This window comes from Pteropus alecto, unplaced genomic scaffold (assembly GCF_000325575.1).
Source record: "Pteropus alecto unplaced genomic scaffold, ASM32557v1 scaffold50, whole genome shotgun sequence".
In the NCBI taxonomy this organism is placed as follows: Eukaryota; Metazoa; Chordata; class Mammalia; order Chiroptera; family Pteropodidae; genus Pteropus; species Pteropus alecto.
The window spans coordinates 9,795,204-9,807,802 of record NW_006431918.1 but is presented as its reverse complement, the minus strand read 5'-3'; the positions used below and the strand labels follow the sequence as shown (position 1 = coordinate 9,807,802).

The following is a 12,599-nucleotide window of genomic DNA, read 5'->3' as shown; positions in this document are numbered from 1 at the left end:
TTTTTTTTTTTTAATAGAGACTTGGAGCAGTTGGGGAAGGCAGGGAGAAATGTCAGATGAGGTGTCTTTGGATGAGTCACGGTCTTTTAGTAAATGGGGTGAGAATGTAACAGACTAATTACAGTAGTTATTGGTAGTTTGGAACTGAGATGAGTTAGAATTGTCATGCATTCTGCCTTTTTTTCCCACTTTAGAATGAAAACATCAGAGCAGGGGAGGGGAAATTGTGAGAAAATGTGATAGTAGCTTCTGTGTGCTGGTGAATTTGGTGGTTATTTCTAAATAAATTTTATTTGCAAAAAAAGGTAGATGATTTTAAATTTAGACATAGAACCATGGAAAACAAAACGAATTTAGAAGTGTTTTACTTTTAAAATATCACCTTGCTTACTGTGTAGGACAGATTTTTCACATAGATCGGTGAAAAAAGTAAACTAACATAGCTGAAAAAATTCAGATTTTAAATTATAAAGTATATTTTAAAAATTAATTCAATCACTGTGCTTCTTAAGTACTTTAAAATGAGACCCAAGTCGATGTTAGATCAGTAGGGTGCCAACACTTGCATTTAGATTGGGCTGAAAATTTGTAGTTTCAAAAAATGACCACCAGTTATAAAATTATGACCACATTAATGCCCAAAAAAGCCACCTGTTTTTATCTGTGGTTGTTAATTTTGATTTTTAAGTAATCCACGAGATGTTTTCCCTTGGTTAGAAAGGAGGCCAAATTTCTACCTTATTGACAATAGACCATATATTCTGATTAAACACTCAAATGCATTTTAAGTTAGAATCCCAAATAACTTATTAACAAATTTATCTAGTTTCAGTGCATCCGCAGATAGTAAAGAACTGCTGGAGATGATTTAGTTGAGAACAGTGAAATTTTAATGGAGGGTTAGTACCACAGACACAATGTAGTCATTAACTTCTGATGTAACACCTACTTTTTATTCCATTAATTCAAAAGATGGCTTGTTTTTCTTAGAAAGAATATGATTCTCAAAATATAGAATGATAATTTGGTAGAAAGCTGAAAATAAAAGATTTCCTTTAGAAGTCTTTCTTTCAGAAGGATTTAAAAATGGCGATTTGCTGGGAGCAAGTTGATTGAAAATGTTATCTGACTTGTATGTTAAAATGAGATTTAAATAATTGATTTAATGAGAGAGAGAATATTCAGTTACTGAAGTAATTGGTTGGCAAAGCCTTTAGAACAGAATTATTTAGTCCCAGTTATAAAGGATTGCACCTTTAATCAGGGTGCTTAATTTGATTTCTTGAATGTACTTGTAGCTTGTCTGACAAGCTTAGTAAAAAATGAGTTCTGAATTGTAGGAACTGATCAAAATGTAATCAGTGTCAATTGCCATTGTTGTAGTTTATTGCATATTGCTGTCAGTTGCTGTAATCAAGAACTGTTGAAGTGCTTTAAAAGTTCTCCAGACTTTTGAGTAATTGACCTCATATGTATGATGTTATGGCTGCAAAATAACCATCACTTCTTGTTTTACTTTATTTTCAAAAAGTTTGAGAATAACATTGACTTGTCATCCGTCCTTCCTTATGCCCAAGCCTAAAACTTTTAAGTATCTTGCATGACGTAACGTGGTGGTCCTATTTTGACAAGTTTTTCTTTTTAGTGCTTTTATAAAGGAAATACTAACAAGATGTTTCCTTCCCTATATTATAGACAAATGCAGTGAAAGGAGGGTAAAAAGACAAGTAATTTTTTGGGTCTTAGTTGAAACATCATTCCGGAGTGAGGGAGAAGTCAGGTCTCCCTATGAATCTCTTATTTTCTCCTTTGCATGATGGGAATGCAGAAAACCAGGCAAATTTATATTGGTCGTTTGATATCATTCATTATAACCCATTCTCTACTCCCTCCCTTTGAAGCATTTAACCATCACTGAATGCTGATACTTTTAGTGACTCAGCTAGGTAATTACCTACTCATTTAATAAGTTGTAGAAATCTGTATATGTTCCCGATTTGCTTTTATGCCCTCAGTAGTTCCCTGAGAGCGTTTACATTATCTCCGTTGTGCGGACGAAGGCCTGAAGTTCAGATCAGTTTGGAACTGACTCGCTTGGGGTGGCATGGTGGTCGGAGTTTCAGCCAGCATTTCAGCCCGAGTTTGTGGTCCAGTGCTGCACTCTGCCCTGCCTGCTGCCCTGCCACAGCCCAGTGCAGCCTTACTGGGTCAAAGATGCCATCGTACTCAGAGGGCTCGCCTTTCCCACCATCCTTTCCTTTCGTTTCAGCCGGGACTAACCGTTTCCTTTTCAAAAACTGACCCCTCCCTCTTCCCTCTTCCCCTCCCCGCCATGCCCTCCAACTCCTCCTCTTTTTTTTTTTTTTTTTAGGCCACGTGTCCTCTTTAGAGCTTACTAGCTACTTGAAAGTCCATTTGGAAGAAACCCATCATTAACACACTTTCAGGACAAAGAAAACTAATTAACTAGTTTAATTTAGAATGAACATCAGAAGTGTTGTACAGAGGCTTCCAATAAGCATTTCCTGGATGAGTGTATGTTAATTCCAATGTTGCTATGAAAGATGACCCAAAAAATGACTTTTTAAGTTTATGTGTCATCGTATTTCTGTTTTGGTTGACCAAGTAGTAGTCTTCAGAAAGATGATGATAATGAGTACAGATTTTAGAAGTGTGGGACAAAATTTATCCTTTCCTCCCACTGACTTTTTGCTGTTCTAATTTTTCCATTAACAATGCTATTTCCCCTGTCATAACACAGCGTGACAGCAATAATGCCACCTGAACAAGTGAAAATATAAAGACAGCGCAAATGCCACATGTGCTCTAAGCCATGGTTTCTGAGTAACGCCTTTAATAATAATATTAATAATAATAATGATAGCTTTCTGTGCTTTGGTGCTTTGTGGTGGTGAACATTTATTTATTTATGTATTCATTCATTTATTTATGATCATATGATTTTTTAAATTATGGTGACATTGGTTAAGAAAATCCAGTGAGTTTCAGGTGTACAATTTAACAGTGAGGCATATGTATATATTGTATTGTGTGTTCACCGCCCATAGTTAGATTTTTTTTCTGTCACCACACATTTGACCCCTTTTATCCCATCTAGCATAACTGATTTAAATGCTAAGGTATGTCCAGTCCTTCCCTACTTATCCTTTTATTTTCATCTCCACCACAGATTTTCTGAAGTGGTAAAAATGTGTAATAATGGATCATGTCTTACAGAATATAAAAAATTGTACATAATGTTTTTATAGGAAACCACAGAATTATGTGTGGTTTAGCCACATAAATGGAAGCTTTCTGAGCCAGTCAGGAGGACCTTTGGATGTTCAAAGTGTTAATTATTTTTTTCTTTCTTGTTTGCTCACTAGATGTAAAAACATGCAATGAGTTAGACCTGGAGAATTCCGTAGAGTGGGAAGTGAAGACAATAACAAGTGCCCTAAAACAGTATTTGAGGTAAGCTCCCCTCAGTAACAGAAGGGAAGAGTGGACGATTTGGACATCTAACACACATGCTGACTATGCACATAAATCTTAATAGGTAAGCCTTATTAAAAAAGGAAAACATTTACGAGGTATCTAATAATGGCCCAGAAAGTGAGGTAAGTAGTAGGTGAACATCAGTTAGGTATATTGCAACTGAATAGAATTGGATAGAGTAGACTTAGGTTTTGAAATAAATGTCTGTTGCAGCTGTGAATTTTAGGAAGTAAATGCTATGAAACAATGAGAAAGAAGGTTATTTATTGTATTCACTGAATCTTCTATTTATGGTTTTGGCTGAAATGAATATTTTTAAAGCTTAAATTTAAACCATTTGAATTTACAGGCTTATAATGATAACACGTAAAAATGAAGCTATTTTAAAAGAAGTTTACTTGATGAGGTTTTAAGATAAACTCAAAGTTTGCATTTATCAAAGAAAATTTTTAAGACTAGAATTAGAAAATGATTCAGGATTTCTGTGAGATTTTAACCTTTCTTTAACAAAAGAAAGGAACTTAATGATTAAAACACTTGAGGCTCGATGAAGAACAGTTACCTGGGGAGTGAAAAATGAAGTGAGTGGAGGCCCGGTGGGGGGGGCGGGGGGAGGCGCAGTCCTCCTGCCGTGTGCGGCCGCGGGCTCTGACTTCCGTGTGGCCAACACGGCCGCGCTCCCCCTTCGCATCAGTTTTTAGCCAACGCATAGGATTGTTTCTCAGGTAAATATTGTTTGGGTTCCAATGAGCACATCGGAATCAACTTATTAGGTTTTTTTATATATTTTTTAAAATTTACATATTTAAAAAATTTCAAATATATCAAACTAGAGAGATTAGTTAGTGTAATGGATCCTCAGGGCCCCATGATCCTGCTGCTTCAGTTACACACATCTGTCCTTGTTTCATCAGCCTCCCTGCCTGCCACTGTTTTGGATAATACTTTGAAGATTTTCTAAAACATAACTACTTGAATATATATATCATAGAAGATAAGGACTTTTTAAAAAAGCAATATAGAAAAGATAATATTATACCCAACAAAATTAATATCATCCAGTGCTCAGTTCATGTTCCATTTTTACTTTTTTTTTTTTTTTTCCAGAAAAGGTCTTTTTATATTTGTTGTAATTCATACAGGATTTATACAATGTCAACACTTTTCATTTGGTTGGTATATTTTAAGTCATTTTTAATCTGCACGGTCTCCTCCCTCTGTACCCCCGCCACCCAGAATGTTTTCGTTGATGAATTTGGGTCATTTTTTAAAATAGAATTTTCTACTTTTTGCTTATGGCTATATTTTGTGTCCTTATGGTATCATTCAATGTGTTTCTCTAGCTAACATATTTTCTGTAAACTATTAGTTAAATCTTTAGGATTCATTAGATTCAAGTTCAGGTTATCACAAGAACGTATCCTAGTAGGGCTACATTCTTGTGTTGTTTTACATCAGGAGGCCTGAGTTGTCTGGTTGTCCTACTTTTAAAGAAATTAAAATTCTTCAGTGAGTTCACATATGTATTTCGAGTATTTACACAAGATATTTTTAGCCACCGTTTTAACTTTTTTTCTTAAACTAGGAAATACATTATTATTATCTCTAATTTATAAGTGGGCAAAATTAAGTCTAAATTGACTTGTTTATGTCTTCTTTGCCATTGATAGTGACTAACTGGTTTAGAAGAGGATTGTGGTCAAAACGAATCTTGTTAGTTTACATCCTGGGCTTGAATGTCAGCTTCCTGAAGATAGATATTTAGTGTGACATGTTTATAGCAGAATCCTCGGCATTTAGAGCTATACCCATCATTCATATATGAGAGCAGTGGTTCTTAACTGGAGCTGATTTTTGCCCCCCCCCCCCGGAAATTTTTGGCAATATCTGGAGACATTCTTGGTTTTCATGATTGCAGAAGAGGGGGTGCTACTGCATTCAATGGGTGGAGGCCAGGAATGGGCTGCTAAAACTCCTGCAATGAACGAGACAGCCCATTCTTCCTCCCAAATGTACAAAATATCAGTAGTGCTAAAGTCGAGTTGAGAAAGCCTGCATTAGATGGAAAGGAGTGAGGACTATAAAAATAGAAGGAATTTCATATGTTAACTTGATCAAGAATGGATGTCGCCACTCTAGGAGGAGGCATTAAACTCATACTACTATTTGGTAAACTCATGCCTGGAACGGGTAAGGGGATTGACCAAAGTGATTCAGTTATCGGTGGGAGACTTAGGACAAAAATCCAATTCTTCTGTAATAAATTGCAGGTTTTTTCTCCCTGGTCCACATGGTTCTTCCCACACACACACCCCCGCCCCGCCCCCAATAGGGGAAAGGGACTAGTTTTAATAAACTAGAGAATCTTTTTATTCAGTACATATAATTTCTTAGGAGTTTTTGATACTTTCTGAAGCTGGTTCCTTATTGCCCCTGATCTTCTGTTGCTTTTTCTACCTTTTTCCTCTCCTCGAGTTTCTTTATCCTGTCAAATTCTTCTTTTAAGCAAATATTGCTTAAAGAACAACAATAGGAGATGCTGTTATCATCTCACGTCACTCCTAACAATGTACACATTCTGCCTAAATGGGATAAAGTGATTGTCATAAAATGACATACCTTGGGAGGTTTGAACAGTCGCTGTTCTTTTTGCCTGTTATTTTTAGTAACTTAAAATGCAATAATTAGGATTTAATTGACACTCCGGTGATGCACCAAGGAGGAGAAAACTGAGTTTTCACATACCTCTGTTTGGCTACCTGGTTATGGCCTGAGTGAGTGCGTTTCTTTCAGCACAAGAGGTGATGGTGTGCTGGGCAAACCCATAGCCTCTGGAGCCAGCCTGCCTGGGTTGGAATCCCCATACTGTCCCTTAATGGCACCATGGCACAAACCTGAATATAACTTTTCTTACCAAAAAAACCGTTGCCCTTGAGTTTTCACTGTGAATGAGCCACCTAATAGGTTGGGAGGTGGTACAAGGGAGATAGCCAAACCCCGAAACACCAAACTTAAAACAAGAGCAAACCCTCCAGGGTCTGGGAAAAAGGAAAAGATGTACAACAGACATCTATATGGCATCTCTGTATTCTACTGAGCTGAGGCAAAATTTTCCTTTTTTTTTTACTTTAATTTTTATAGCAGGGGTCTCCAACCCCCCTGCCCTTGGACTGGTACCAGTCTGTGGCCTGTTAGGAGCCAGGCTGCACAACAGGAGATGAGCAGCGGGCAAGCAAGAGAAGCTTTATCTGTATTTGCTTCTGCTCCCCAGTGCTAGCATCACCGCTTCAGCTCCACCTCAGACCATCAGGCATTAGAGTCTCATAAGAGCCCTGGTCCCTGGTGCCAAAAAGGTCGGGGACCGCTGCTGTAGAGTTCTGAATATCAGTCCTTTGATTGATTTCCTATTATTCACACCATAATTTTGATTCCCAGCAGTGTATTCATTACAACAGTTTCCCATGTGAGGGGACAAATGAGCTCTGTTGTGACTTTTTAGTAAAGTGATCTTACTGGAGGAAACTTCTAAAACATGGAAATTGGAATGGGCCTTTTAGGGAAGAAAATGTCAGCATAGGTATTCCCAAACAGATCCCAATGGGTGGAAAAGAGAGAGAGCTCAAGAACGTATTGGTGGGAAATTGAGAGGTACAGTGACTCAGTATAATAAATTTGGTGTGGGGAACTTGTCATTTTTATGACTGTTCCCCTAACATTAACAATATTTAATACTTTTTATGCTGCATTGCTTAGCAGACATATGGCAATGATATAAGAAGCTCGTAGAAGTATTTCGATACAAATTCATTTTTATTGGAAAAAAATGCCCTCTATTTTTTTTTTTTAAAGCGTCCTCATTTTTCACTTTTCTGTACCCTTTAACTTTCATTCTCTGCCCGAATCATTTTCCTTCTTTGCTATGTCTTGCTTGTCCATATTTTGGAACAAAAATACCCTAAGGTTTGCCTCTTTCTCTTAATTTAGGCTGCGGTGTAATTGATTTTGCTTTTCTTCTTTAAATGAGAGTATTGGGAATAAAGGGGAGAAAGAGAGGAAATAAGAGAACGGTGTTCTTCGCCGGTGCCTTCAGTTTTGGCTTCACTGTCTACAGGTGTCAGTGCGTGTGTGTGTCTGCACTGCACCATCATAAATTTTATGTAGGGAACATAATCTGAGAATATATATTTTTGCATCTATTTTGTTTTTAAACAATTTTATCGAAATGTAATTGCCATATAATAAACCACACATTTATAGTGTCCATCCGATAAGTTTGACATAGGTATCTGCGAAGCCACCACCATGATTAAGATAGTGACCCTCTCATCATCCTGCAAGTTGCCTCATGTCCCTTTGAAATCCGTTTCTCTCCCTTCCCTCAATCCCTCATCCCTAGGCAGCTGCTGGTCTGCTTTCTGTCATTATACGTTGATTTGAATTTACTATCATTTCATAGAAATGGAATAATACAGTATGTGTTTGTTTTCCTTTAAATCTGGCTTCTTTTACTCAACTTAGAGATTCACCTGTGTCGTGGTATATTGCTGCATAGTTCAGTCCTTCTTGTTGTTAACTATTATTGTTCCATCGTATGGATAAACCACAGCTCTTTTACTCCATTCACCTGTTGATGGATATTTGGGTTGTTTGTAGCTTTTGGCTATTAAAAATGAAGCTACCAAAAACCTCTCTGTACAAATCTTTGAGCACGGTCTTTTATTTCTCTTGAGTAAATCCTAGGAGTGTAATGCCTGGGTTGTACTGTAGGTGTATATTTAACTTTTTGATAAACTGAAACTTTTTACAAAAGTAGTTGTATTCATTTACATTCCCACCACGAGTGTACAAGAGTTTCATTTCCTCTGCATCCTTGCCCGTCCTTGATATGGTCAATCTTCTTAATGTCAGCAGTTCTAACAGGTGTGTGCTGGCATCTCATTGTGCTTTTAATTTGCACTTCCGTAATGATTAATAATGTTAGACATTTTTTATGTGCTCTCGTGCTGTTTATTTTCTTAGGTGAAGTGTCTGTCCATGTCTTTCACACAATTAAAAAAACTGGGCTATTTGTCCTCTTTTTGTATTGGGTTAATTATCTATTTTAGATACAAGTCCTTTCTCAAATATGTGCTTTTTGCAAATGTTTTCTTCAGTCTGTGGCTTGTCTTTTCATCTCTTAATAGTGTCAAGTAGTAGCTTTTAATTTTGATAAAGTCCAATTTTATGAGTTGTTCTTTTTTATGGACTGTACTTTTAGTGATGTATCAATAAATCTTTGCCTAATTTAAAGTCACAAATGTTTTCTTTTATATTCTTTTCTAGAAGTTTTATAGTTTTTAGGTTTTATCCTTAGCTCTATGATCTATTTTGAGTTTTGCATAAGATGTAGGGTCTGGATCCCTGGTTACTTTTGAATAGGGATGTCTGGTTTGTTCCAGTGTTATTTGTGGGAAAAGCTGTTCTTTCTCCCCTAAATTACTTATTGAGATGATCATAGTTTTTCTTTTGTTTGCTGGTATGGTTAATTGCATTGGTTTTGTGTTAGTATTAAGGTAGTGTTGCATTTCTGATAAACCCAAGTTGTTCATGATGTATTATCCTTTATCTTTGTAAATTTCAGTTGCTATCATTTTATTTAGAATTGTTGCATCTATATTTATGAGTAATATCGGTATGTAGTTTTCTTATGTCTTTAATTTTGGAACTAGGGTAATGCTGATATCAAAGAATGAGTTAGAAAGCATTCCCTGTTATACATCCTAAAAGAATTTGTGGGGAATTGTATTCTTTCTTTTTTGTTAGAATTCACCAGTGAAGTCATCTGGGCCTACAGTTTTCTTACGGGCAAGATCGTTAGCTACAAATTCAATTTCTGTAAACGACGGGGGTCTTACCCAGGTTACCTCATTCTTCTGAAGAGACCGTTCGGTAGTTTGTCTTTCAAGACACTTTCCCATTTCATCTAAATTGTTGAATTTGTGGACATAAAATTGTTCATAATAGTTCCTTATTTTCTCTTTAATACCGTTAGATGCTACAGTGAGTCCGCGGTCACCTTTACCATTCCTGACATTGATAATTTGTGTTTTTCTCTTTTATTTCCTAATCATTCTGGCTAGATTTATCAATTTTATTTGTTAATTGCTTTTGGGTTTATTATTTTCTCTTTTTCTGTTTTCTATTTCACTGATTTGTGCTGCGATTTTTTTTTTTTTTTCTATTCTGCTTATTTTGGGTTTAATTTACTCTTTTTTTTTTTTTTCTGGCTCCTTAAGATGGAAAGTGAAGTCATTGATTAAAGACCTTTCTTCTTTTCTAATATAAGTGTTTAGCAGTATAAATTTATCCCCAAATACTGCTTTATTAACATCCCTCAAATTCCAATATGTGATATACTGCGTTTACTTCAGAATACTTCCTAATTTTTTTCTTTGCGGTTTCCCAGATACATTTCTGTTATTGATTTCTAATCCAATTTTTATTATAATCAGAAATACCATGTATAAATTGAACTCTTTTAAATTTATTGAGAATTATTTCATGACCCCAAACATGATTTATCTTGGTTAATGTTCCATGTGCAGTGAAAAACAATGCATTGGGTTGTCATTTAGGGAAAGGACGTAACAACTAGGTGAAGTTAGTTGATAGCTTTGTTCAAATCTTCTATATTCTAACTGATTGTATTCTATCTGCTTGTTCTATCATTTATTCAGACAGAGGTATTTAAATTTCCAGCTGTAGTTGTGGACTTATCTATTTCTCCTTGTAACCATCTTCAATTTTTGCTTCATGTATTTTGAAGCTCTCTTTATTAGATCCGTTAACATTTAGAATTGTCATGTCTTGTTGATGAATTGACCTCTTTATCAATATGAAATGACCTCCTTAATCCTTGGCATTTTTCTTGGCTTTCGAATATGTTTTAAATTTTCGTGTGTATCTTCGAAGTTCTTTTTAACCATTTGAAAAGGAACTTCTGGGTTACACTATTTAAACCATTTAAAGGTTCTTAATCCCTTGCCAGATTGCCCTCCAGAAAGATCATGCAGATTGATACTTGTCTGAGTGTTAAGTTTTTATAGAGTTCAGAGATATGGTCTTTTAAAATTTAAGAAGTGTCTAGAGGTTGACTGAACTGTAGCATTCTGTTGATTACAGGATAAATAATACTACTATTTATATAATGTGCTTGGTAGAAAATTAAAATGATAAATTGAACTCTTTTAAATTTATTGAGAATTCTGTCATGGGCCCAAACACGGTTTATCTTGGTTTATTAAGTAATATCGATATGTAGTTTTCAAGGTGTCATCAGTTTCATTTTATATCTATCTTTGATTGTTTTATATGCATAAACCAAAATGGATATCATATTTATATAATAGAGATATGTAAGAGGAGAGGATTTGATTTCTTTAAGTTTATTTAATCTTCTCTACATATTTTTTGTGGCATCGTCAATATTTTAGCAATAATTTGCAAAATTATATGCTTACATTTGGTTGGATAGAATGTTTGGTTTTAAATAAGTTAATGTGTGGAAGGAAGTTTTATATATAATAACATGTTTGTAAATGTACTTTCCAAAATTAAATATGAAATACTCCATGCTTAGATCCAATAGAGATTTGTGTCTTCTTAAGCTTAGAGAGTGCCTGTTGCAGGTAGCAGTGAATGACATGATCCATTTGATTTATGTATTTTTTTTTGATATGTAAAAGTATTCCCTAGGGAAGTTTTACACATTAACTAAGAAATGCACAACATATTTAATATCTTTTTATTAAAAAATGAACACAAAGAGTGGTGACTTGTTTGGATATGTTTGGTAATTCTCAGCTGTTTTTTCATGCAGGAGTCTTCCGGAGCCCCTTATGACCTATGAGTTACATGGAGATTTCATTATTCCGGCCAGTAAGTATTATGTAGAGGTGAATGAACACAGTTTCGTTTTTAACAGTGTGTTTAAACTACAATTTCCACATGAAAATTTAACTTCATGTTATTGTAAGTTGTGCTAGGAAGATAAACCACTTTAGAAGATCTTGGGTTTCTTTTCCCTTTTAGAAGGTGAAAAAATTAATACATATTTTCATTCATTCACAAACATTTATTAGATACTGGATATGTAGAGCCATGAAAGGATTTCTGTTCCCAGGAGTCAGCTTTCTAGCAATTATTGGGGTGTACACACCTCTTGCTATATCATAACATATATGATAATATCATGAGCAAAATGCTATGGGAACACAGAAGTATTTACCTTGGAGAAGGTTGGGAAGATTCGCAGATTTGGAGAAATTAGCAGGTTAGAAATGGCTTCACATAGAAAGATATTTAGATGGAAATTATAGGCAAAAGAAATATTTTGAGATAATGCCAGAAGCTCACACAGTATTTGATAGGGAATGATTTATATGTGATAAAATCTTAAATGAAAAAGGCCCATAGTTGGCCCTAATTAAATTTTTGTTGAGTCATACCCATTTGAAGCTTTCTTATTTTCTCTCCATTATCATACATCTCAGTATTTTATATTCAGCCTATGGTATTTAATCACCAGAGTCTTCTGAAATACACCGTTGTTAGGTATTTAATAGTTAAGGAAATGAAGGTTGAGAGATGTTAAGTAACTTGCCAGATTAGAGGGATCTTTATTTAAAACTCAAAACCCCGGTTCCACTGGTTAAAACCCGCAGTTTGGTTTTCACAGGTGCACCAACAGTAGCTGTAATTGTATTTTCATTTCCTTTTATTTTATTTTTTCTCTTGGATGTATTCCATAGTTCAATCTGTCAGAAAACTTAGAACAATCCCTTTGGGTCCGATGTTGCTTTAAATGCTACCTTCTTGTGAGGTCTTTGCTGAGGCCAGTGTAAAGCTTCCTCGTATGCTGCGGAAAAAAGACTATACACATAAAATAGGCTTTTGGGAAAGAGAAAAAATATGGTTCTATTCACTTTTGTTTTCACATGGAAAAGGATTTTTTTTTTTTTTTGAAGAGAATTTGTGTGATCAAGGAAGTAGGGGAAAGTTTTCTTGGCAGAAACTCAAGCAAATGCTTAGTTGTTTTGATTTTTTCCCTGTGATTTTTGGCA

The 12,599-nt window shown here is 35.3% G+C and overlaps 1 protein-coding gene across 2 annotated transcripts in view; it reads left to right on the top strand.

Annotated features, from left to right (window-relative positions):
• The window catches only part of ARHGAP10 (Rho GTPase activating protein 10), a 242,147-nt gene that overhangs the window by 152,576 nt on the left and 76,972 nt on the right, over window positions 1-12,599 (top strand). For both annotated transcript variants that reach the window (XM_025042863.1, XM_006906273.3), the window contains 2 exons: window positions 3,387-3,474; window positions 11,357-11,415. In XM_025042863.1, coding sequence (XP_024898631.1) covers window positions 3,387-3,474; window positions 11,357-11,415 — 147 coding nt within the window. The remainder of the gene's footprint in view (window positions 1-3,386; window positions 3,475-11,356; window positions 11,416-12,599) is intronic.